Source organism: Onychomys torridus, chromosome 22 (assembly GCF_903995425.1).
Source record: "Onychomys torridus chromosome 22, mOncTor1.1, whole genome shotgun sequence".
Taxonomy (NCBI): domain Eukaryota; kingdom Metazoa; phylum Chordata; class Mammalia; order Rodentia; family Cricetidae; genus Onychomys; species Onychomys torridus.
The window spans coordinates 36,711,382-36,734,391 of NC_050464.1; the positions used below are offsets into that span (position 1 = coordinate 36,711,382).

Here is a 23,010-nt window from a genome sequence, read left to right on the forward strand (position 1 = left end):
CCTAGTACCCATAAACCCCGTACGATGCTGTGGAGAGAACAAGTTACCAGATGGGGCGGAGTGACTTGGCTTGGAGTCTCGCTACCTACCGCCTTCTGCTCGCTGAGGATCTTGCCCTTCTCATGGGCCTCCTCTTCGTGTCTCTGCATCATGTTCTCCAGGCTCTCCTTGTCGGCCAGGTCTTTCTTTATCTGATTGTCCAACACCTACGGAGACATAAGAAGTGAACATCCCAGGAAGCGAAAGTGGGGGCGGGGGTGGGGAGAGGCAGCAGAGGCGCCAGGCCGCCAGAGTCTGGGGCAGAGAAAAGGTGAAAGACAGGTGGATGGGAATGAGGAGCCTGTCGTAAAGTCAGGCAGCGCCAAAGACAAGAGCTATGACCAAAGCGAAGCCGACTCCAGAATGAGTGGGAAGAGAGAGCACTCAGCACCCAGGCCTAGACAGTGAAGCTCCGAGCATCTGAGAACATTACCTGGGGGTGTTTTTCTTAGCCAATATACCAGTGGCTTTCAGAACATGCCTTGCTCCTAATTTGTACAAAATGCATTCTGGAGACTCCCAAGCCGTGCATCTCGGAAAGAGAAGAGCTGAAGGGCCAGAGAGTCCGGGTGCCTGGGGCTGATGCTCTGCCACAGCCAGGGACAAGAGGGTGTTGCCCACTGTATGTGGGTGGGAAATAACATAAAAGAGAAGGGTAAAGATGCCTTTTTCCTCTGATGTAACCAGGATCACAAGTCCCTGGCAAAAGACACTGTTCTCAGGAAGAGAGAAGTCCTGTGTTCTCAGGGCTCAGGCTGCTACTGTGAGCACCTCTTCCCGAAGAGGGAAATAAAACACTAACGGTGTCTCCAACCACCAGCTCGACCTAATGTCCTGCAAGGCATTCGGCCCTCCTAATCGCCAAAACCCCGAGGGACAGAGAGGATGACACTGAGCTCCCCGAGCCTTTGACCAAGCAAGAACCTCTGCTCCTCACCACAAAGAATGCACTTTGCTTTTGTGAGTAACACCCACTGCCATCCAACCTCCGACAGGAGACTGGAAATAAAGCTGCCAGAATTGGGGTCACAGATGGGATCTGAAATATGCCTCTCCCACAATGTCTATTGTAAGGGGCCCTCTGCGGCTTCTAGGGACATCGTCCCTAAAAGAGAGCCAGACAGCAGGGAAGGGGCCCACATGATAAAGGAAAGAACAAATATCAAAGAGGGCTTTAAACTAGAATTCACTGATGAAGAAAAAAGAAAAATAGAATGAAAGTTGGTGGAGGAGACCGGAAGGTGGCGAGCAGGGTCATGAGGGAGCAGAGCACTCAGTGGGACAATAAGGTGACTGTTCTGTTGGATGTCTGAGGGTGATTCTAAAATTATGAGCAAGAACACAGTGGATCTGGGGTATGATCAGAGCTATGACCAAAATGGCCTTACAGAAGCTGGAACCAGCAACCAGCAACACAATACAGAAGAGTGTTCACAAGGAACAGTTTGTCTAGATCCCAGTAGAGAAGGCAGAAGAAAACAGAGCTTTTCCTGAACATTTATAGAACTCCTGGGTTCTATAAAGTGGAGTTCTGTCTAGCTAGAAGGGACCAGATACTATAACACACACAATGCCCAGGCTAAGGAAGCCCCCTTCTCCAGAGCATGAACGCAAGAGAAGATGGCCGCTCAGGAAGACCATTCTCGGCAGTGAGGGGTCCCCATGTGACTTGCGTGTGGACCAGAAGGGACAAGCCTCCACCCAGAACGGAAGCATCTCGGCTTTGACGCGGTGCAGCTGGCAGGATGAGGAGCACATAGATGGGGACAGAGATGTGAGACAGACAAGGCTTCGCCAGGCCCTTCAGCAGCATCACTGAAACCGCCCAGTGGATTCCACACGGCGGTCACCGTTATCAGGCAGGCATGCTGGGAGACTACTGTACACAGTCTCAGTCGTAACATGAAAGTCTGGAAACCACCACAAATTCTAAACTAAAAGTTGAGCTCGGTAAGTTTAAGAGGTTACACTGCCTTTGAGGCCTCATCTGGACATTTTTTTTCTATAGTCCTTTAACAAAAAGTAACTGAAAATTGCCACAGGTAAGAGAGATGGCAGGGTGGTGATGGTGATGCCACTGGGTCCACATTTAAATTAATTTAAATTAATGCTGACAATGCAAACAAACCCAGGGCAGGATCATCGCAAACACCAACAGCCTCTTGCACTGTCTGGGCAGAGAAGACATCAACTACGATATAATGACCAAAGTCATGTGACCTAGGCTCAGTTCAGGGGGGGGGGGCGGGGCGGGGCTGACAGGAGAATGAAACTATTTCAGACCAAAAGCCAAGCAAAAGCAGACCAAGAAAGAACAGCCAAAACAAAGCTGTTTCTAACTGGAGGCATCTGCTGAACCAAGTGAACTGAAGCTTGTCGGGAGCGTCAAGCATGAGGGAAGACTGAAATGGGCAGCCTGACAGACACACAGTAGGAAACAGACATCGAGAGAGAGAGAGAGAGAGAGAGAGAGAGAGAGAGAGAGAGAGAAACAAGGGAGAACTCATCAGATAGCCATGCCTAATTCGGTTCAAGAGAGACAAACCTGAAGGCAAACATATAGAATCAGAAATATTTTCCATAATCTGGTAAACTTGGGAATAAAGCAAATAGAATATCTGCCTAGAAACAAAACATATTCCTGAAATTAAAACCTCAATAGGTTGGTTTGTTGGCAGTTTAGACACAGTTACGAGAGGGTTAGCAAAGTGGAAAGCAAGGCAGAAGAACTTACCTAGCATATACCTCAGAGACAAAGAACGGAAAACAAGGGAGAGGGTGGATTCCAGGAGCTCTAGCCCATGTGATTTAAAAATGGCAGCAAAGACAAAAAGATGGATGGCAAAAGAATACTTGAAATATATTCAACACTAATTTCCTGAGTATTGAGTACAAATATGCCAATCTACTCAAAATTTCAAGTGGGATAAATTAGAGGAAATCAACATCCCAACAACTCAGAGCAAGACTTCAGAAGAATTAAAGTCAGAAGGAAACACACACACACACACACACACACACACACACACACACACACACACGCTTAGGTTCATTTTCAAGGAGATAACAGTAAGATTGACAGATGACTTCAAAATAAAAGCCGAATGGCTGTGGGGTTGGGCAGCCAAGGAGCATCGTAGCAGTCAGTGGAGAACATGGTACCCCTAAGAATGAGGCTGGAATGTATACATGGGCAGCACATACTGAACTTGGAAAGTGGCTAGGGTTAGTTGGGAGAAAAGTACAGGTGAAAATGATCACAATGCATTGTACGATTATATGCAAGTATCAAATTCTAAGAAAATAAAAAAAGAATGGGAACGGACACTGTTATATACAACAAATACACTAATTTAAAATGCACATTCAAAAAATATATAACACGAAAGTGGAAGGGAGACTGTTTGAAAGATGGAAGAAAACCAACAAGGTAGGTGAAGATACAAGAGAGGGTAATGGAAGAGATGTGAAAAAAGCAGATGATTAGACGTGTAAAAAAATGTCATAAGGAATGTCATTATTTTGTACCAGAAATCAGTACCATTTAAAAAAAAAAAAAAAAAAAAAAAAAAAAAATGACACTAATGAGCTGGAGAGATGGTCCAGTGGTTAAGAGTGCTGACTGCTCTTGCGGTCTTGCGGAGGACCTGGCTTTGATTCCCAACACCCTCATCAGGTGACTCAAAACCACCTGTAACTCCAGCTCCAGAAAAATCCGATGCCCTCTTCTGGCCTCCTCAGGTACTGCACTCACATGCACATACCCAAACTCAAACACACACAAATTAGAAAAAGAAAAATTTAAATGAGGACAAAACAAACACGTTTTCAGAACAACATTAGATCTTCACAAAATTCAGTTCTCAAGGATGTACTTTGAACAAAAGGAAAAGGTACTGAATGAAGTCAGAGGCATGGAAAGAAAATTAAAGGCAAAGAATATGGTGAATACGTGGCCAAATCTAAATAATCACGCCCTGAATCACGGTGGGTTAAAAATGAATAAATAAAGATGGAACCGCAATGTGGGATGATGAATATTTTAAGCTCCTGACTTGAAAAATCTTCCCATCATGCAGTAAGGACAGCATTTACCCTAAACCGCCGCCCTTTGCTCTAGCAAGCAGTGAGCCCAAGTGCCCGAGGACGCAGGGAAGAAACCACGCGTGCGTGCTAGGGAAGGCTGTAGACAAGGCCAAGAGGGTGGCTTTACTTTGATCTTTTCCTCATAGTGCTGCTCTTTCTGCTTCAAGTGCACTTCTAGGTGTTGGGCCGACACCTGAGCCTCCCGGTGTTTCTCCTCCAGCTCCTGGACACAAAATAACAGTCAGTCAGGCGTGCTCAGGGAAGGGCACGTTGCCCATGAGACACTCACAGAGAGACAGGACCGCTACAGGTACCACGGGGGACAGGCAGCCGCTGCTCCTCCAGTACCAGACTAAGGCTCTTGGGAGGGAACCGCCACTGTGTGGCTCTGGCTCTCCCAAGTCCAAGCTGACAGACAGACACACACACACACACACATACACACACACACACACATACACACACACACACACACACACACAGCTGGGGGGCTGTGAGGCAGGACCAGTTGGTGTGACAGGTCGGACAGGGGCAGCGGCTCCACTTTATACAGAGAAATAAAGGCAACAGGGAGACATCCGAGAGTTCAGCATGGCACAGAGACCCTGACCACTGTCTTGAGCCTCGGGCTATTTTCATGGTTAGTGTTCATGCGCCTTAAATTTTAAAAATAGATTTTAATGTATTATGAAGATAAACGATACTTGGGGTCTTCCTCATTCATAAAAGCATTGCTCAAGAACCCTCGCTCAAAAGGAAAGCTAATGTTACAATTAGCATAAGTATAAAAATAACCGTGGCGTTTGAGTGATTACTGTGACTGGCATGTGGAGAGTGTGAACACTGGAGATGGACACGTGATGTGATGTTTACGTGAAGCAGCGCTAATGGTTGGGAATGGAGATGAACACGAAACACAGGCAGTAACGATGAAAACTAATGCACGTACACGCACACACACACACACACACACACACACACACACACACACACACATGAGAAGAGAACCTGGAGTCACACACGCAGCTCAAGCTGAAGGCTCTCTCGCTTTCTTTACTGCTTTTTCTGCCTTTAAACAAAATCGTGATTCATTTGAAAATTATACCAACTCATTTGCCTGTGTATTTTAAACCGACCTTTGAGGAAACACAGCATCCAATTCACTAAAAGACAGGATAAATTCAGACACAGTTGCATCTGAGCCAGGACTCTGGACCCATTACTTAATTACTGACATCGAAGTCATGACTCCCGTGTTCTCTTCACACTACTGTGAATTTCCTTCTGTGAAGTGGAAACAATGATAAGGAATTTTGAAGAGTGAGGAAATTATATGGCTATGTCCACAAGACAGAAGGTGTGGGGGTGGGGGGGAGAGTGTACTTTTGAGAGTTGCATGCACACAACAGCCCGCAAGCCTGTAGATGCAGGCTTTGCTTGGAAGGCCATGGAAATGGTCGGTCTCCAGACCAGGTGCACAAAACCCACCGCAATCTACCAGATGTGTTCATGAGAAGCAGAATGTGAACTGGAGTCTAATTAATAAAAACATGTTGCGGGCTTTGTGCGCATTCACTAAAGGACCGCAGGCCTTTGATTAAAGCAGGCAGGGCCGTAATGAGGCCCCAGTTTAGCTATTTTGAAACTTCTCATCGGCACGGCAAGCGTTTTAAAGCAAGGACATTGGGGGACCTGCTTGCCAGCACCATCACTGGATGACAGCTCTGTGGACCGTTCTTGGCCCGCCTCCCATATACTCCACAGCCTGGGCACAGGGTTCTTGAGCAAGAGGCACACTCTGTTAAAACGAAGGCACAGCCAGCCAGCCGCACACAAAGGCACTTGGGCAGGTGACGAGACACATTCGGACAGAGAAACTTCACTATTTGGTTACAAGTCACTTGGTGATCGCCTTTTCTCGGCTCAGTCCTCAGAAGATGGCACACAAGTGGGGATAGAAATCTAAAGACAGGTTAAAATAAAAGCCCAGCACTCAGACAGCTGAGACTGACGACCGTATGGACGGTAAGTGACAATCCCGAGTCCGACTAACGCCTCGCTACTTGGCAGATCTACGTTTTTGTTGTTGTTGTCAATTTTAAAAACGTATCTTTTATGGTACGTATCAGAGCAACTCTTCCTTATGTCACACAGTTACCGGTGTTCGCTGTTAGGTTTCTAGCTCCTGGAACAGTGCCTGGCACATAGTAGAAGCTCATTAAATATTTGTTGAATGAATGAATGAACACATCACCATTAAATAGAGAACCACTTTGGAACCACAAGAGTTAGGCCCTTCTATAACGGCTTGTTAATCATGTAAGGGGTGACAGTGGCAGGATCAACCCGTGCTCACAGTGAAATTCACGTGCTTGACAACAGCCGAGAGAGATTTTGATGACAGAACAAGAGATCAGAAGAGAGTAGACAACCAACCACATTTGTCTTGTGTGCAGACACACACACATACGCACATAAATGTAAAGACTGGGAGGCAAAGCCAAACAATTAACCGATTCCTCTTCCATCCATTTGTTCAGGTGTGGAACAGTTTGGTATCACGTGATATTAGGCAAGCCAATTAGCCGGCCATCTTTGAGCTCCCACACTTGGGGGCACCTCATTTCCCAGAAGCGGCAAAAGGAGAGACCAAGTGGCCTATCTACACCCCCCACCTCCTTCTAGGGGACAAAAAGGGGTTGCGCATGAATCCCAAGCCATCGCTGAGCCTCTTAAATATGACATCAAACTCCTGGCTTTGGGAGCAAGACTCGAAGGTGCTGCCCGCCCCCCCACACACACACCCCCACACACACACCCCCCGGTTGGTCGGTCGGTCGGGGAGGCGCATCCTCACATCTACGGTCTCAGCCACCCAAGTGCACTCTCCCTGATTAAGTTAATTTGGTCATCAGTGCCGAAGACAGAATCCGAATGATGACAGACCTAAAAAAAGATGCCCCAGCTGAGGCAGTGGGGGAAAGTACTAATAACAGCCAGGCCAGCAGAGACGGTGAGTGGGTGAACAGCCATCTGTGGCAGGTACTACTCTGAGGAAAACAACCCGCGTGACTCACTCCTTGCGTTTCTAAAAGCAAGAATCCGGGCTTTGGCCTTAGAAGTCTGAAACCCCAATAGATTTTTGCACTGGTTTTGCCACATTAACGGCCAAACAAAACTCTACAGAGAGGAGAACATCAGAATAACAACAACAACAACAACAACAAACCCACAAATGCACAATCTCACTCTTTAAAATGCCAGGTGAGAGCCACAGCAACTAGGGGTCTATTACCAGTGCTGAAATGTCCAGAATTGGCTCATCCACGCTACTCTCCACGTGCCTCTCTCCATTCACCTACTTGGTGACACCTCCCATGGGATGGTGTTCGAGCCTTCTTGCCCCCTTCCCTGTGAGACCTCTGACCTCTCATCTTTGAACTTTGCAGCTTGCATTCCTGCTCACCAGAATTTTATCAGCCATCTGCTGGATCTGTTGGGACTTTGTCTGGATGTCATCCTTCAGTCTGTTTTCTCTACGCTCCATGGTCTCTAGTCTCTTTACCTTGTTCTCCAGAGAATGGCGGCGTTCCTGTAGGTCGTGAATCAATCAGAGAGTTTTAATGGAGCAACTGCTGTGGGCATACCACCTGCACCGAGGGAAAGAGCCCTCAAGAAGCAGACACTCGGAGTCGGGAAGAAAAAAATATCTCGGCCACCTGAAGCAACGGCGAGGCAGACAAGTCTAGAATTCGGATGCTCAGCTGCGTGGATTGCAAGAGTGCATTCATTCATTCAAATATTTACCAAGCACCTACTATCTGCAAAGTACCACACTAGGCATCATGGGAAATACCGAGAGGAAGATGACGTCACTCTGCCCTCGGAAAGGTCAGACAAACAACAAACAAATACAACACGGGTTACAGGGAGAGCCACAAAGCAAACAGGCACAGATACTGTGGGGGCTGATGGGCGGGAAGGGGGACGTTGAAATGCACAGGTGAGGCGTGGGGTGAGGAGGCATGAGCTCTGCAGAGAGACAGTTGGAGTGAGAAGGGCGGCAGGAGAGGACGGGGCCGGGGGAGCAGGCCACCGACACACACAACAGTCTTCTGAACAACAAAAGAAACACAGAGGTGGTCACAAGGTAACAGGCGCTCCAAGGCAAGCCCAGACGGAGCACACTGGGGAAGAGTGAGTGAAAAAAGAGCTCTCGAGGGTCACATGGCTCTTCCATGGGGCTCAGGGGCGCCCAGCCTCAAGGGTGCACCTAAGATATGCAGAGACCCTCAAAGACTGGGGATGGGGCAGAAGTACTTGGGGGTCCACCAATCTCTTTTTTTAAAAGATTTATTTATTTATTATGTATACAGTGTTCTGTCTGCATGTATGCCTGCAGGCCAGAAGAGGGCACCAGATCTCATGACAGATGGTTGTGAGCCACCATGTGGTTGCTGGGAATTGAACTCAGGACCTCTAGAAGAGCAGCCAGATGCTCTTAACCTCTGAGCCATCTCTCCAGCCCAGAGGTGGTGGGGGGGGGGGGTGTCCACAAATCTTATCCTATGTAAACTAGGTGGGGGAAGGGAAGATTTGGAGCTGGAGAACAGGAAACCACTACATCGGCTTAATTAACAGGGAAAGGGCTCTGGACCATCGAGAAGTCTACAGAGAGGGCCAAGAGGAGAGTAAGCTTTGAATTTATAGGCCTCAGTGGTTCACTAACGGGCAATGGTCATGGACTAGCAGATGATGCCAAGGTTTCAAGAATGGGACAACCAGAAGAATGTTGCTAGCCCCAGCTGGCATGAGGAAACTAAAAAAGGAAAGCCAGTTTCCGGAGACAGTGTTGGGGTCACTCTGGACTTGAGGCACTGTTCACACACACACACTTGGGATTTCAGGACAATGGTGAGCAACAGCCAGGAATGCAGGTGAGGACAGACCCCAGCTGGCCATGAGTCACATGCAGACTGTGGTGGGGAAGTGGAAGGGCCACCGGGGCAGACAGGACAGTGAACTGGTTATGTTACAATCGGCTGACTGGGTGAGACAAACACCGGGGGAGGGCAGCGGAGAGGTAGAGACAGGTGATGGAGTCTCACTTGGTACTCTCTATCGGTGTGCACTGTTTAAGTTCTGACAGTGAAAAGCCACTCGGATTTTCAGTATAATTATATAAATGATTTCAACAACAACAACAAAAGGACCTGACGGGAGAGGGCCCAAAGACAGGCCCAGAGTCGCCGACCAGGGAAGCCGGGGAGCCAGCGAGAATGATCTGGTAGATCCGCATCGTGTTAGAGACAGCAAAACACAGGAAAGAAAAGGAAAACCTGGGAGCAGCCGCCAGTGAGCCTAGAGAAAAGATAACCCGTATCAGTCCGGAGGCCGGAGGGAAGCGGAACCCCGTCCAGGCATCGCTTGCCTTGGAGCTGCTGAGAGCGGCGTGGGAGGGATCTTTGGAGGGGAAGAAGTTTTTGGTCAGACATGAGCAGGTGATGGTTACGGTTTCTTTGCCTCAGTACTACCAGGGTCTAACTCGAGGTCAGCCCAGCTGAGGAAAGGGCCCCCGCTCACCTCAGCTTCCACCAGCTTCTTTTTGATGCCTTCCGAAGAGTCTTCTCGATTGTGCAGCTTCTCCAGCTCCCGCTCGGCTCGCTCCTTTGCCTGGCGGATGTTCTGCAGGAGCTCGGTGGCCTCTGTGCTGGCTTTTACAGCCTGGCGGGAGGAAGGGGACAGGATATTGATGTCTACATGTATTTGTGTGTGTGTGGGGGGGGGGGGGGTCAGGGGGGATAGAAAAGCAGGTGATACTGAACACATCAGATCCATTCTTCAAAACGTAAGCATTCATTTACTGCATATTCCGTATATATCAGGTACACTGTTTTTTATTATCACTGTTTGGAACAATCCCATAGTTACAACATAGTTTCATGGAGTGACTGACAATCTTTCATCTCTCCAATTCAATGCAACACACAGAACCAGACAAAAAGGTGCCTGGCATTAACCTGGTTCCCTCCCATTACTCTGCCTGTGGGGAATGTGTAAACAATTACGACAGGAAAACAAGGTCAAATGCTAGCCAAATCGTGACCTTTCAAAGACTGGAATAGTCTCAGGTCTGTGACAATCAACAAGGTAAAAAGAGAGACGGCTAAGCCTCTGAACTTTGGCATTCATTAACTGTTATTTTGGTCTAACCTGCACTACAGCTCTTACAGCACTATGGATGACATGTGAATTTAGGAGACAAAAATGTAAATGTATATATATATTTTATATGTATGCATTTACACCTTATTTACTCACATATTTAGGATGCATATATATTTATATATGCATGTCTATGTGTCTATATAATATATATACAATATTATATATATATATATATAAAGCATTCTCGTCTGTATCACTTGAACTGAAATTTTAACAAGTGCAGCCAGTTGGCTGGTACAGGCCTGTGATCCCAGCACCTAGAAGAAGGGTAAGGAGTTCAGTGCCAGCCTGGGCTACGTAGCAAGACTCTAGTAAAATTTAAAAAGTGGAAACTATAAGAAAACACCAATTCTAAGATGGGCAAAATGTCAAATGGAAGCAGCCCTGAAATGTGATAGAAATTTTTTTAAGCATATTTTAATTATTTCACTCAAATAAAAGGATGGTGTAGACTTTCAATGACTGCTGTGGATATCGCTCTGTACAAATAAAATGCTGTTTGGCCAGTGGCTAGGCAGGAAGTATAGACAGGACAAGAGAGAAGAGAATTCTGGGAAACAGAAAGCTGGAGGGAGACACCGCCAGCCGCCGCCATGAGAAGCAACATGTAAAAACACTGGTAAGCCACAAGCCATGTGGCAAAGTATAGACTAACAGAAATGGGTTAATTTAAGATAAAAGAAGTAGATAACAAGCAGCTTGCCACGGCCATACAGTTTGTAAGCAATATAAGTTTCTATGTGCTTTCTTGGTTGGGTCTGAGCGACTGTGGGACTGGCGGGTAAGAGAGATTTGTCCAGACTCTGGGCCAGGTAGGAAAACTCTAACTACAAATGACAAATGGTGAAAATTTCCCAGAGATGCGTCGTCCAACCCCATGGATGTGCTTAGTGACTTGGAAAGGGCTAAAACGGAAATGCAACACCACTGCTGTGGTTACCACAGTACTTTTTTAAAGAACTGTCCTTATTAAATCAACCAGCAAGCATGCGCACAATCTAATGTAGAAACCATGTCACAAACCACGGTCCCTCTGCCCTTCCACTGGGCACTTCTGGCGTTCAGCTGGAGAGGCCTTGAAATTGTGGGGAGTGAACCTTAAGGGTCCCCATCACAGAACAGGAGGAGCCATGACGGAGATGCTAATTAGCCTGACCACATCAAAACTGAATACGTACATCAGAACACCATTTTGTACACCATAAATATGTTTTTTATTTGTCAATTATTCCTTAATAAGCTAAAGCAGGTCCATCAACAAAAAAATTTAAAAGTTCAACTGAAGCAGGGCCATTAGCACAAACTTTGCCAATATGCACACACACACACAGACACACACACAGACACACACACAGACACACACACAGACACACACACATACCCTACCCCCACCCCACACCACACACAATCATACTATGACACTAGGGAGCCACTGACAGTCCCCAGAGAAGGGATCTGTCACGGTCCTGGTAGAGAACAAGCCAGGTTTCTCCTACAAATATGCAAAAGGCACTGAAAGCCACCTTCCGGTTTCTGTCCCAGAGGCTCACACAGATTTGGTTTTTAAAAACAAACACTGCAGACACGTCCCAAAAGGAAAATTTAAATCCAGATCCCTGATATCTGAGTAACAGTACACACACAGCCTTTGCCGTCTCTAGTGCTGGTGACTGACAGCTTCCCCCTTCTTTACAGCTCCGGGGGTGAGGCAGATAAGGACTTGGGAATAGGGGAGCCCCTTCACAGCCCCCCACCTGGACCTACCTTTTCCAGCTTCTCCTGGAGCTCCTGGATCTTGAGCTGCTGCTCAGCATTGATCTATAATTAAAGCCCAGGGGAGAGAGAGAAGATAGCGGTCAGAGCCTGCACCTTGCTACCTGCAGCGTGGTCCTATTTCTTCCAGGGTTCTGTGGAGCCTCCAGGGTTTGTTTGCTAGAACTTACTAGCATTGAAAGAACATGGGCCTGTTGGAGAAGCGTGGGGGTGTCTCAAAATGAACTGTGGGGTGGACTATTTATTTCTGTAGGACTAGCAACATCTATGAAGAGAAAGTTGCCCAGTACTTTAACACAATAAAAATTTACCAAGCGCCTGCTTGGATTTATGTGTTAATGTGAATCAAGTATGACAGCCCCCTAGAAAAAAAGAAAATGAAGGGGAGAGAGAGAGAGAGACGGGAAAGAGGAGTGTACTTCAGCTAAGCATGGTGGCATATGCCTGAAATCCCAGCACTTGGGAGATGGAGTCAAAAGGATCAGGAGTATAGGTCACCCTCAACTACGCAGTGAGCATGGGCTTAGCCTGGACTACATGAAACTCTCTTTAAAATTAAAAAAAAAAAAAAAGGTATGTTTTTATCTCTTTACAACCACAGCTAAAAGTTAACATGGCCATGAAATCCCCCTCACCAACACCAGAAAATAAATAAGATATGCTAGATGTATCAAGTCTCTACAAAAGTGTTCTTATGTGGTAAGCAGTCACTGATAATATTACAAAAACAACTGTTCCAAATAGTCAACCCAATCCCAGAAGACACACCTTCTCAAGTTTGGAATATTCTCCCACTTCAGGCTTCCCTTGGTCCTTAGCCTGTAAGTAAGAAGAGACAATATGCCGTGAAGTCTCAACAACCCACGTGCATTGCCCGTTGTACGCTCTTGGCCTCTGTGACCATCATTAACAAACAATAATAATGTTATCTGTAAATACAGGCGGGGGGTTTTCTAAAGAGTCTCAGTGTGTCTCCAACCTACACTCATCCAGCCAGCGTGGGCTTGCGTCTTGTGAAGACCACCCGGGGCTGTGCCCCCAGAGTCCCCCCCGTAGAGGGTGGCTGACTACCTTCATCAGTTTGTGCTGACATTCGGTCGCCTTGCGCTTGAATTCCTCGGCGGCCAGCCGAGACTCTCTCAGCTCAGACTCGTAGAGATCGCTGCGTCTCCGGGCTGACACCAGGTCTTCTTCCAGCTGGCTCATCATCAGCCTCATCTCTTCCACCTGAGCCTGGTACTCCTAAAGAGCGGGCAGAGGGCGGAGGGTGAGCCCGGGAGCGCCACAGCCAAGGCTGGACGGTGGAGATGGATGCTGATCAACCACGGAGGAAGATGTACGTTGTCCAAGACAGACAGGCAGACAGAGAGAGATGTGAGTGGAATGATCGAGAGACAGAGGCAGAAGGGGGCAGGGGTGTATCGGGAGACGGGGAAGGGGGGGATGGAATATTAAATTGTTTTAATGCAGAACACGTGTCTAGAGTAACGCCACCAGGAACACGGGTGCTGAATCAGAGACTGAACAAACAACCACACAGATTCAGAAAAGCCCCAGGGATGCGCGGACGCGCAGAGAGCGTTGTTCTCCGAACGAAGATGAAGTGCGTGTGTGGTTCTCCTCCAAGGGCGCTCGTGTCTATAGATTTGTCCTTCGGACGCCACGTGATCCTAACACAATTAGATATGGTACTAGCTTTGAAATGAACCTTTCAGGCAGCACCAGAGGGTGATTGGAAACCTCGGAGGACATCATCTGGGAAGGGGAAACCCATCATTGTCAGTCTCTCACCATTAATTTTTCTGGGCTCAAAACGGAAGATTGAGCTCAGCGTTGCTCCTGCAATGCAAGTCACCCTGAAATCTGGAAGAGTCACAAGACGCTGGACCGAGACAAAATAACTGGCAGGGAGGGGGGAGGGAATTGTTTCCCCAAGAAAAATTATCTTGTTCCTTGAAGCAAAAAGCCTTAAAACGATCCAAACAGTCCGGTGCTTTCCAAAATGAATTTTAAAACCAAACCAGAACATTTGAATCAAGGCTTCCCGCCCCCCTACCCACCCACACACAATGAGATTTACCAGAAGAAACAGGCAACGGCCTTGAAAACTTAGGAGCCAAGTATAGGAAGACTCCTCAATAGCAAAACCAAGGCTAACGTACGATGCCCTGTCGAACGTGACCAGGAAAGGAGGCGGCAGGTAAGACACCAGAGGGACATTAAGCCAGCACTGTCGTTGGCATTCATCAACTCCAGTAACATCTGCAAGGTGAGGCATCGGCTGAGACAGATGTTGGCTGCTGTGCTTTAACTCAGCATATTGCAACATCATCTTTGGCTATTTTGTTGTGTTGCTGGAGAGGGGAGCTACCTTTGCATGTACTAGGTAAGTGCTCTACCACAAAAGTACAATCCCAGCCACGTTAAGGTAGCACTTTCTCTCTCTCTCCCCCTGCCCACCTCCCTCCCTCCATCTCTGTTTCTGTCTCTGTCTGTCTATCTGTCTGTCTGTCTGTCTCTCTCTCTCTCATGGGTTTTGGTTTCAAACTAAAGTCATCACCTTAATTGGCAAGCGCTTTTTAACTCCTGGGCCATGTGGCCCTTTTGTAATAGCAGGGTGTTAGGGGCCTGACTGAGCTCACAATAGCCAATCCTCCCACAGCGGGCACTGGGGAGGGGGTGTTACAAAATCTGCACAGAGTTCAGGTAGCAAAACTCACCCTATGGGAAGGGGGGGGGGGCACAGACATGACCACACCCCTTCCCACCTGGCAGTGGCTGCTGAAGGCCATCCTTGGGCTCATGGGTGGGCACATGGGTGTCCTGTGTGGTATACATGCACAAAGCAGGCGATGCCAGATGCCAGAACTTCAGACATCTGACGAGGACACAGGCCATAGGTGAAATGGTAGAGCCTTTACTTGGGTTTCCTTGAGATTCTCTTAGGTATCCAGGGATACCTTATAATTTTCATGACTCTTGACCCTTCCATCCATTAGGAAGAAAAAAAAAAAAAAAAAACAACCAAGCAGGAGCAACAGTCTAGTGAAGTAGCACATCTCTGTAATCTGAGTACTTAGGAGCACCAGGCAGGAGGATCAGGAGTTCAAAGTCATCCTCAGCTGCATAGCAAGTTAGAGGCCAGCCCGGGCTACATGGGACCTTGTCTCAGAAACACCCCCCCCAAAAAAAAATATATATTTACTTATATGTAAATACACATACACACACAAATAAATATACATTACATATACAATCACATATATATTTACATTATTATACTTTAAGACTACATTCATATAAACATTTAAATGTTAATATGACCTATAAGAGTAACACTTATGACCTAATAGCTCAATTTTTAAAATTGAAATTAAAGGAAAAAAAAAAAACGGAGCCAGGTGTGATGGCACATTGCTGTAATCTGAGCACTCTGGAGACAGAGGCAGGAGGATCCCAAGTTGAAGGCCAGCCTGGGCTACATATAAAAGAAGATTAAAATATTTGAGTATTATGTGATATCTATTACTCCAAATTATTTTCCCATGTCTGATATGTCATTGTGCCACTTTAAAAGTACAGTGGTCCCCTGTCCCCAAGCCTGTTGTGCTGAATGTAAACAGGAGCCTGCCAGCAGACAGACAAGACCCTTCAAGGCGTGAAGACACAAAGATCTAGAAGGTCTCTGGCATGTTTTGTTCTCAAACTCTTCTTTAGAAAAAAAAGTATGACACTCGTGTGTGTGTGTGTCTGTGTGTGTGTGTCTGTGTGTGTGTCTGTCTGTCTGTCTGTCTGTCTGTCTGTAGAACGGTGTGGCCTGTGGAGGTTAAGAGGACACATGTAGGAGTTGGGCCTCTTCCTCTACCGTGTGGGTCCCAGGGATCAAACTCAGGACACTTCATGCTCGGAGGCAAGCATCTTCATCCACCGAGCCATCTCACCAGCACTCAAACTCGCAGGTAACTTTTTGTGCTTTTTCCAGAGCAAGGGCGAAAGCATCCATCCCCTGTCCCCACCCTGACACCTCCGTTTCCTGAGCTGCCTGCAGTGTTAGGAAAAATAAACATCAACAACATTCCTTTCCGCTCCTGGAGTCATGGCCAACCACTACAGGCCGCAGAAAGAACTCTGTTTCATCAGCCTGTCTTCTGTTATGAGGGAGACACCAAGGAAATCCTATAAAGCCAACAGCTAAGCAAATCCAGGCTTCGTGAGGGAGCAGACCATGAGGTCTGTTTGCTGCTGAAGCTCAGGATGGAACGACTCACAGGCACTGAGCTGAATGGGTCAGAACAGAGAAACAGAGACAAATGACTGCCCATCCGCACAGAGCCTCAGGACTTTGTGGGGAGGAAGGAGCCCATGTGGTCCGACTCCCCAGAAGACCTGGGGGACACAAATGACTTCCGAGAAGAACTGTCACTGTTTTGTGGTATCGGAGTCAAACTAGGCATGCTCCAGAAGAAATAACTGGGTAAAAACAAAAGGAGCAGGTGTATTAAAAGAAAAAAAAAAAAAAAAGCTGACTTCTGAAAGGAAAATCTGGGGACTCATCCTAAATCTGAGAGAAGTCAGTGTGCCAAAATCTAAATACTACATGTTTGCCATAAGCCTTAAAAGCATTCTTTGTCTACAAACATCCCTCGCCTACAAAAACACGCCTTTTTAAACATACCCTTCTTCAACGAGAAGAGAAATCCAGAACCGAAAAGTTTCCTCTGGCCCCCTCGGAACTTTTGCTAGTCATTAAATCTGAAACTCTACATGCACGCCGGCTGTGGTGTGACTCACAAAGGACGTCGCTTTGAACTCAACCACCAGCCCAGAGCTTTTCAAAATGTCCTGATTAATTCTTTCTGTGGAACTCATGGACACCAGCTGCTCCCTCTGGTGGCCAAAGGCAGCTTTCATTTCCCCAGGATGTCCCTAAAATTAATTTCCAAACACAATGGACTGATGGGAGATAAAGAACCCTGCCTCCCACAGCCTTCAGGACAAAAAAAAAAAAAAAAAAAAAAGGAAAGAAGAGAAGAACTATGTTGATAAAGCGGCATGAGTCACCTGTCAAAGCAGAAGTCTCAGGGCATGCGTGTGCCCTTCAGAGCCTCCCAGGGGATACCGTGCAGAGACAGGATGACCCATTTGCAAAGTTCTCTGTGCATATTGATTTATAATGTTCTTACACAGCGGAAGGGCGTCAACCCACCATCTGAAAAATATTGAAGCCAGGTGGTGGTGGCGCACACCTTTAATCCCAACAGAGACGAAGGCAGGCGGATCTCTGTGAGTTCGAGGCCAGCCTGGTCTACAGAACGAGTTCCAGGACAGCCAGTGCTGCCCAGAGAAACCCTGCCTCAAAAAAAAAAAAAAAAAAAAGGAGGTGACAGGGAGACTGTGCCAACAAACCTCCCGAGATAATCCATTTATTTAAAGAACAGCGAACGGGTTGAGCTATCCGCAGGAATTTCTTTCACTTGAGTCACCCAGATGGCCAAGTCTGCGCTACCCAGAGACGAGAATGCACGCTCATTTCCGTCAGTGTTCCCATTAGGTTTCCTGAGTGAATGGGAGTTGCCTGGCAGCCGATAGTTCAGCTCTCCAATTACTCATTTTCATCTCTTCATTAAAGTTTCTATTTACAGTGTCTTCAGAAGACAGAAAAAAAAAAAAAAAAGCTAAAAAGAAAACAATGAGATGACAGGAAAATGAGCCTCTAAAGAGAAAACTTTAGAAAGGTCGGTGGGGGTGACGGACTGCTCAAAGGTCTCTGTTCTCCTCTCTCTGGAAACTCAGGGGATGGGTTTGTGTACTCAGATTCGCTGTGTTCATTCTGAACGCTCTCAACGGCTCAAACTTTTCTTCTAGGGTGTGTGTGTGTGTGTGTGTGTGTGTGTGTGAGAGAGAGAGAGAGAGAGAGAGGAAGAGGGAGAAAGAGAGAGAGAGGGAGGGAGGGAGGGAGAAACTGAATGATCTTGGTCTCTCGTTAATGGAAAGTGTATCTGAAAAGCTATAAAAATACCGAATTCTTTTGGAACCATCCAAAGAAGGGGTTGGTAAACTTTTGGTAAAAAAGGCAGAGTAAGCAGTCTTAGCTTTATAGACACACACTCTGAAAACCATTTGCTTTTGCCTCTGTAACATAAAGGCCACCATAAGTGAAATGAGCATGGTTGTGTCTCAATAAATCTTTATGCAAACTGACATTTGAATTTTAGAAAATTACATGTCAAAAGTACTTTTTCTTTTTTCTTTTCTTTTTTTTTGTTTTTGTCTAATCATTTAAGAACATAAAAGTCAGTTGGAGAGATGGCTCAGAGGTTAGGAGCACTGACTGCTCTTCCAGAGGGCCTGAGTTCAATTCCCAGCACCCACATCAGGTGGCTCAGAACTATCTATAATGAGATCTGGTGCCCTCTTCTGGCCTGCAGGCAGAACACTGTATATATAATTAATGGATGGATGGATGGATGGATGGATGGATGGATGGATGGATAGATATTTATTTAAAAAAAAAAAAAAGACACACCTTTAATCCCAGCACTTGGGAGGCAGAGCCAGGTGGATCTCTGTGAGTTCAAAGCCAGCCTGGTCTACAAAGCGAGATCCGGGAAAGGCGCAAAGCTACACAGAGAAACCCTGTCTCAAAAAACAAAAAAACAAACATAAAAAAAAAAGAACAACAATATAAAAATCACTCTTGGTCTGAGAAGCCACAGAAAATAGGAAGGAGACAAGATCTGTCCCCTAGGCTGGTTTGCTCACTTGTATTCTTTATTAAAAGCAGTAGATATTATTAGTTGAGGCCTTCAAAGGGAGCAGAACAACCAAGCTGGTGTGATCTACATAATCATGGAGTAGCTGAAGACTCCATATGACCTGCCTGCCTTTCTCACTCCCTCTCCATCCCTACCCTTTACTCTGCTGACCTCTGCCTCTCCAACATGCCTCAGGTCGGTGGTTCCAGCCACCTGCGGGGCGCCACTGGGCTCCAGGTGAGCGGTTGGTCATACCTGCTCCTTGATCTCTTGCAGCTTCCGGCTCTGCTCTCGGATGTCGTGGAGAAGCTGCAGCGCCTTGTCGTCCTCCTGGGACACCTCCATCCGTGCTTGCTCCAAACTTCGCTTTAGACTCTGCGGAAAGCAAAGATTTTAATAGGGACGCCCGTGGATCCTGTTCTGGTTGAAGAGGTTCGTTAGGACAGCGGCAAGCTGCTTCCAAGATACCAGGGCAGTCTCGGATGACAGACCGCAGTTGACAACTCGGAGCGGTTGCTGATTCCATTTGTCACCCTGTAAAGACCACTTGCTGGAAGAAACGTCATCGAAAGCTCACACCCTTACCCTTAGCTGATCCTGAAACTCTACCAGCTCATCGCCTGGTGGCGGCGTCTACCTATGCTGGTTGGTACTTACTTGTATGTTCAGGACTGAAAGCCAGTAAGATCCTGTGTCGGTTACAACCACCACCTCCGTGACTGTCTAGTGTATTCTAGACTATAAGCAGCTCTTCCGGACCCTCAAGTGCATACATCTGTCTATCCAGCTATCGTTTCAGAGCCCAGTGGACGACCTCGCTCCTGACTAGCCTCCTAGATGCCTAGCATCCCATCAGTTTCCCTCCATGTTTCAATGGCACTGATAGAGACATCTGAAAGCCACACAGCTGAATAACTTCACCCACCACTGAAAGGCAGCCAAGTCTGGAACACAAACATAGCAGTTATTCTTAATCAGCCACAGTCTATAGATTTCCTCTCCCTTGTGAAAAAAATTTAAAAAAAAAAAATACTTTGTAAATGTGTGATTCAACCTCTTAAGATTGTTTAATTGGGCACATTAGAAAAACACCTGAATGAAAAAAATTCCACAAGACAATGAAGAAGACAATCTACTCTTGTGAAGGAAAGAAAAAAAAAAAATGGAGTCGTATGAGAAATAATGACAGAGGGTCTGGATCTCAAAGGCTGAATTTCCTTGGCACTACAATGCTTCTAAGGGAATGAAAAATTGATTTCAGGCAGATTCAAATTACGTTTTCTGGTACAGATTTGGGAGTTTAGTCCTCAAGGCTGATTGTACCAGACAAAGCGTAGACCAGAGAGGTTGGGACGGGAGATGTCAGGACCCTCTGCAGAAGGCTTTGGTGACAGGTGACTCCCATCTCCAGGATCTGTGATTAATGCCCAGCAGCCCTCCTGGGCTTTCTGTTGAAAGGCAGTTCCTTCCTAGGGGCCTCACACCTAGCTCATACTACTCTGCCAACCATGGATCCTGCTTTTTTTTTTCTTCCTCTCTCTGTCTCTCTCTGTCTCTCTCTCTCCCTCTCTTTCTCTCTCTCTCTCTCTCCTCTCTGCCATTGGCTGTGATGTGCCTCATGGAGCCGTCATGGAACAGGATGAGACACACAGGACAGGAAGTGCCACCTCCAAGGGAAGGGGGCTTCGGGGAAGGCTCACACTGCATTCTGTGATGTAGGTGGCAAGGTCCTGCTCCAGGAGAGATCTCTGAGTCTCAGAGGCCTTCAGTTCCACCTCCTTCTGACTAAGCACAGCCTCCACCTCTGATACTCTCCGATGTAACCGGGTCATTTCCTGCTCCATCTGAAATAAACACACGGACGGGTTAAAACAGCCCCTGGGGTGGAGCAAGCTCGTGGCAGGCAGGCCCCTAGGCCACCTGGTGGTCTGGGGTACGGGGAGGGGGTTACCGCTAATTCGCCAAGAGCTGGGATGGAAATACCATTGCTTCTTCGCCCAGGAGCATACAGTTCTTCAAAAAGACAGTCACCAAAGGCTAGGTCACTCCTGTCATCCAGGTCCCGCTTCAAGCGATCACTTCTCTAACCCACTTAGCAAGGCCACCATTGTCATTTTTCACCTGTTCGCCTTTTTTTTTTTTTTTGGTATTGGTTTGGCTTATACAGATGTCACTTTAATTTATCCTAAATCCATCTTGATCTCCCCCCATCTCCTTGCAAAAAGATCTAGAGGACAGATCCAGGACAAGGCCGAGAGATAATTATTCGTCTGCACTCTTAGGAGTCCCACACAAGCAGTGGTTTGTTTTGTTTTTGTTTTTGTTTTTTTATTAAGTTTTCAGAGAGTCGCCTCTGGGCAGGAACAGTGAGTATTAAGAGACGTGGAGCACAGTGGCCGCAGAGACATAGGCAGGCGTTTTAAAAGACTAGGAAGAGAGACTTCGCCTCACTCCGAGCAGATGGGATGCATCTCAGCCACAGGTGAGGCCCCAGGCCACCTGCCGGAAGGAGCAGACATCGGGCTGGGTCATGCTGAGACACAGGCCGGCCAGGGCCCTTTTAAATCCAGGGCCTCCTCTGGTTAAGATTTAAAGGATTTATGGCAAAGTCTAGGCCCGAATTCATCTCCCTCTGAGCTGCTGGAGGCGTGACTTCAGCGAGGGAGGCGGCACCTCGCTCTCTACGGATCAGGAGGCTCAGTGCCAGCAGCAGCGGCGGCCCCCGACGGATCCCGTGGTATATATTGACAGGAGGATCCTGGAGCAAGGATGGAGGCCAGCCGCGGAGATAAATACCTTGTGACACTTGTCCTGAGAGTCTTGCAGCTCTTTGCTTTTGATGAGAAGTTTCTTTTCCATGGAGCTAGTCTTGGCAGGGGAGTCCAGACCCGACACAACAGACCTAAGTATAAAAATAATAATTAAAAAAAGAAAAGGAAAAGTCAAGTGGTGTTGTGCGTCAGCCTGGGAGCTGGGTTTGGACACTGCAGCAGAAATGGCAGACTCGCCCGCGTTCTGCAGCGAGGCTGGAGCAAGCATCTTCCAGCGGCATTAAGACCACGGGGCAAAGAGGTAGAAGGCAGGCTGTGGCGAGTAGACTTGGTGCAGATTCAAGGGAACCCAGGACCAAAACTGGCTTCTTGCAGCCCCGGTTCATACAGCCTTCCAGGGGAAGGATGAAACAAGAGAGTGTGAGTCTTCATTGTACAGCCCTGGGCCTGGCGCAGCTCCCTTCGCTGACACACTCAACAGGTACGGATCCAACACTCGCTCTGCGCCACCGGCACACAGCAGAGTGCACATGACACACCGGGTCCCCGATCCTCCCGAAGCTGATGCTCTTAAGGAGAGCAGACAGGATGCCATCAGGAAGATTCAGAAACCAAAAGCTTATGGCCGAGAAAGACTTCTTGAGAGCAGAAGCAGGGATGGGATCTGATGACACGGTGGAGTAAGGGAGGCTGGGGACCTGTTTCAGTGGAGAGAGGAAGTGTGACCTGGGAGGTCTTCTTTAGAGAGGGGGGTGGCATTTGAGACCTGAAGGATGAGAAAGGTCTAGATACCCAAGGATCTAGCGGGACGGGAGATATGGGGACAGGGGATGGCAGCCATGCTGGCCCTGAGGCAGGACAGACATGACTGAGTGATTTTAGCAACAGCACACTGTAAAGTTCTATCTGTACCTCCCCCAAGCTAGCCAGTTCCATTCTGCTGTGTTTTCTGTAAACAGCTCATGCTTATGATGGTGAGCCAAACGGCGGTGTTCACACTCTCTTCCCCAAGGACGCTGATGTCCAATCCAGAAGTTTCCAAGACCTTACCACGCGTGAACAGACACAGTGCTTGTGATGAAGCTAATGGTCTGGAAATGCAGAGATTATCCTGGGTTACCTGAAAAGGTCCAACAGCCTCAGAAAGGTCCTCATAAGATAGACGTGGAGGTGCGGGGTACAGAAAGGCAAACACGGAGTCAGGGCCAGAGATGTGAATGTACTGCAAGATATTGAGACTGAGGAGGGGTGTCTCAGTGGATGAGGTGCTTTGCTGTGCAAGGGTGAAGAACCGAGTTAGAATTCCCAGAGCCCACATGAAGCACCACACAGGGGCGTGTATGTGCCACCCAGTATTC

At 47.4% G+C, this 23,010-nt stretch overlaps 1 protein-coding gene across 1 annotated transcript in view; it reads right to left on the reverse strand.

The window, feature by feature from the left end:
- Window positions 1–23,010, reverse strand: part of Cit (citron rho-interacting serine/threonine kinase) — a 169,239-nt gene that overhangs the window by 67,330 nt on the left and 78,899 nt on the right. Inside the window, exons 10-19 of the mRNA XM_036171663.1 lie at window positions 21,678–21,783; window positions 20,582–20,725; window positions 19,137–19,256; window positions 13,198–13,368; window positions 12,895–12,945; window positions 12,118–12,171; window positions 9,709–9,849; window positions 7,592–7,717; window positions 4,253–4,348; window positions 90–206 (exon numbers count right to left, since the gene is read on the reverse strand). Of these exons, the coding sequence (XP_036027556.1) occupies window positions 90–206; window positions 4,253–4,348; window positions 7,592–7,717; window positions 9,709–9,849; window positions 12,118–12,171; window positions 12,895–12,945; window positions 13,198–13,368; window positions 19,137–19,256; window positions 20,582–20,725; window positions 21,678–21,783 (1,126 nt within the window). The remainder of the gene's footprint in view (window positions 1–89; window positions 207–4,252; window positions 4,349–7,591; window positions 7,718–9,708; window positions 9,850–12,117; window positions 12,172–12,894; window positions 12,946–13,197; window positions 13,369–19,136; window positions 19,257–20,581; window positions 20,726–21,677; window positions 21,784–23,010) is intronic.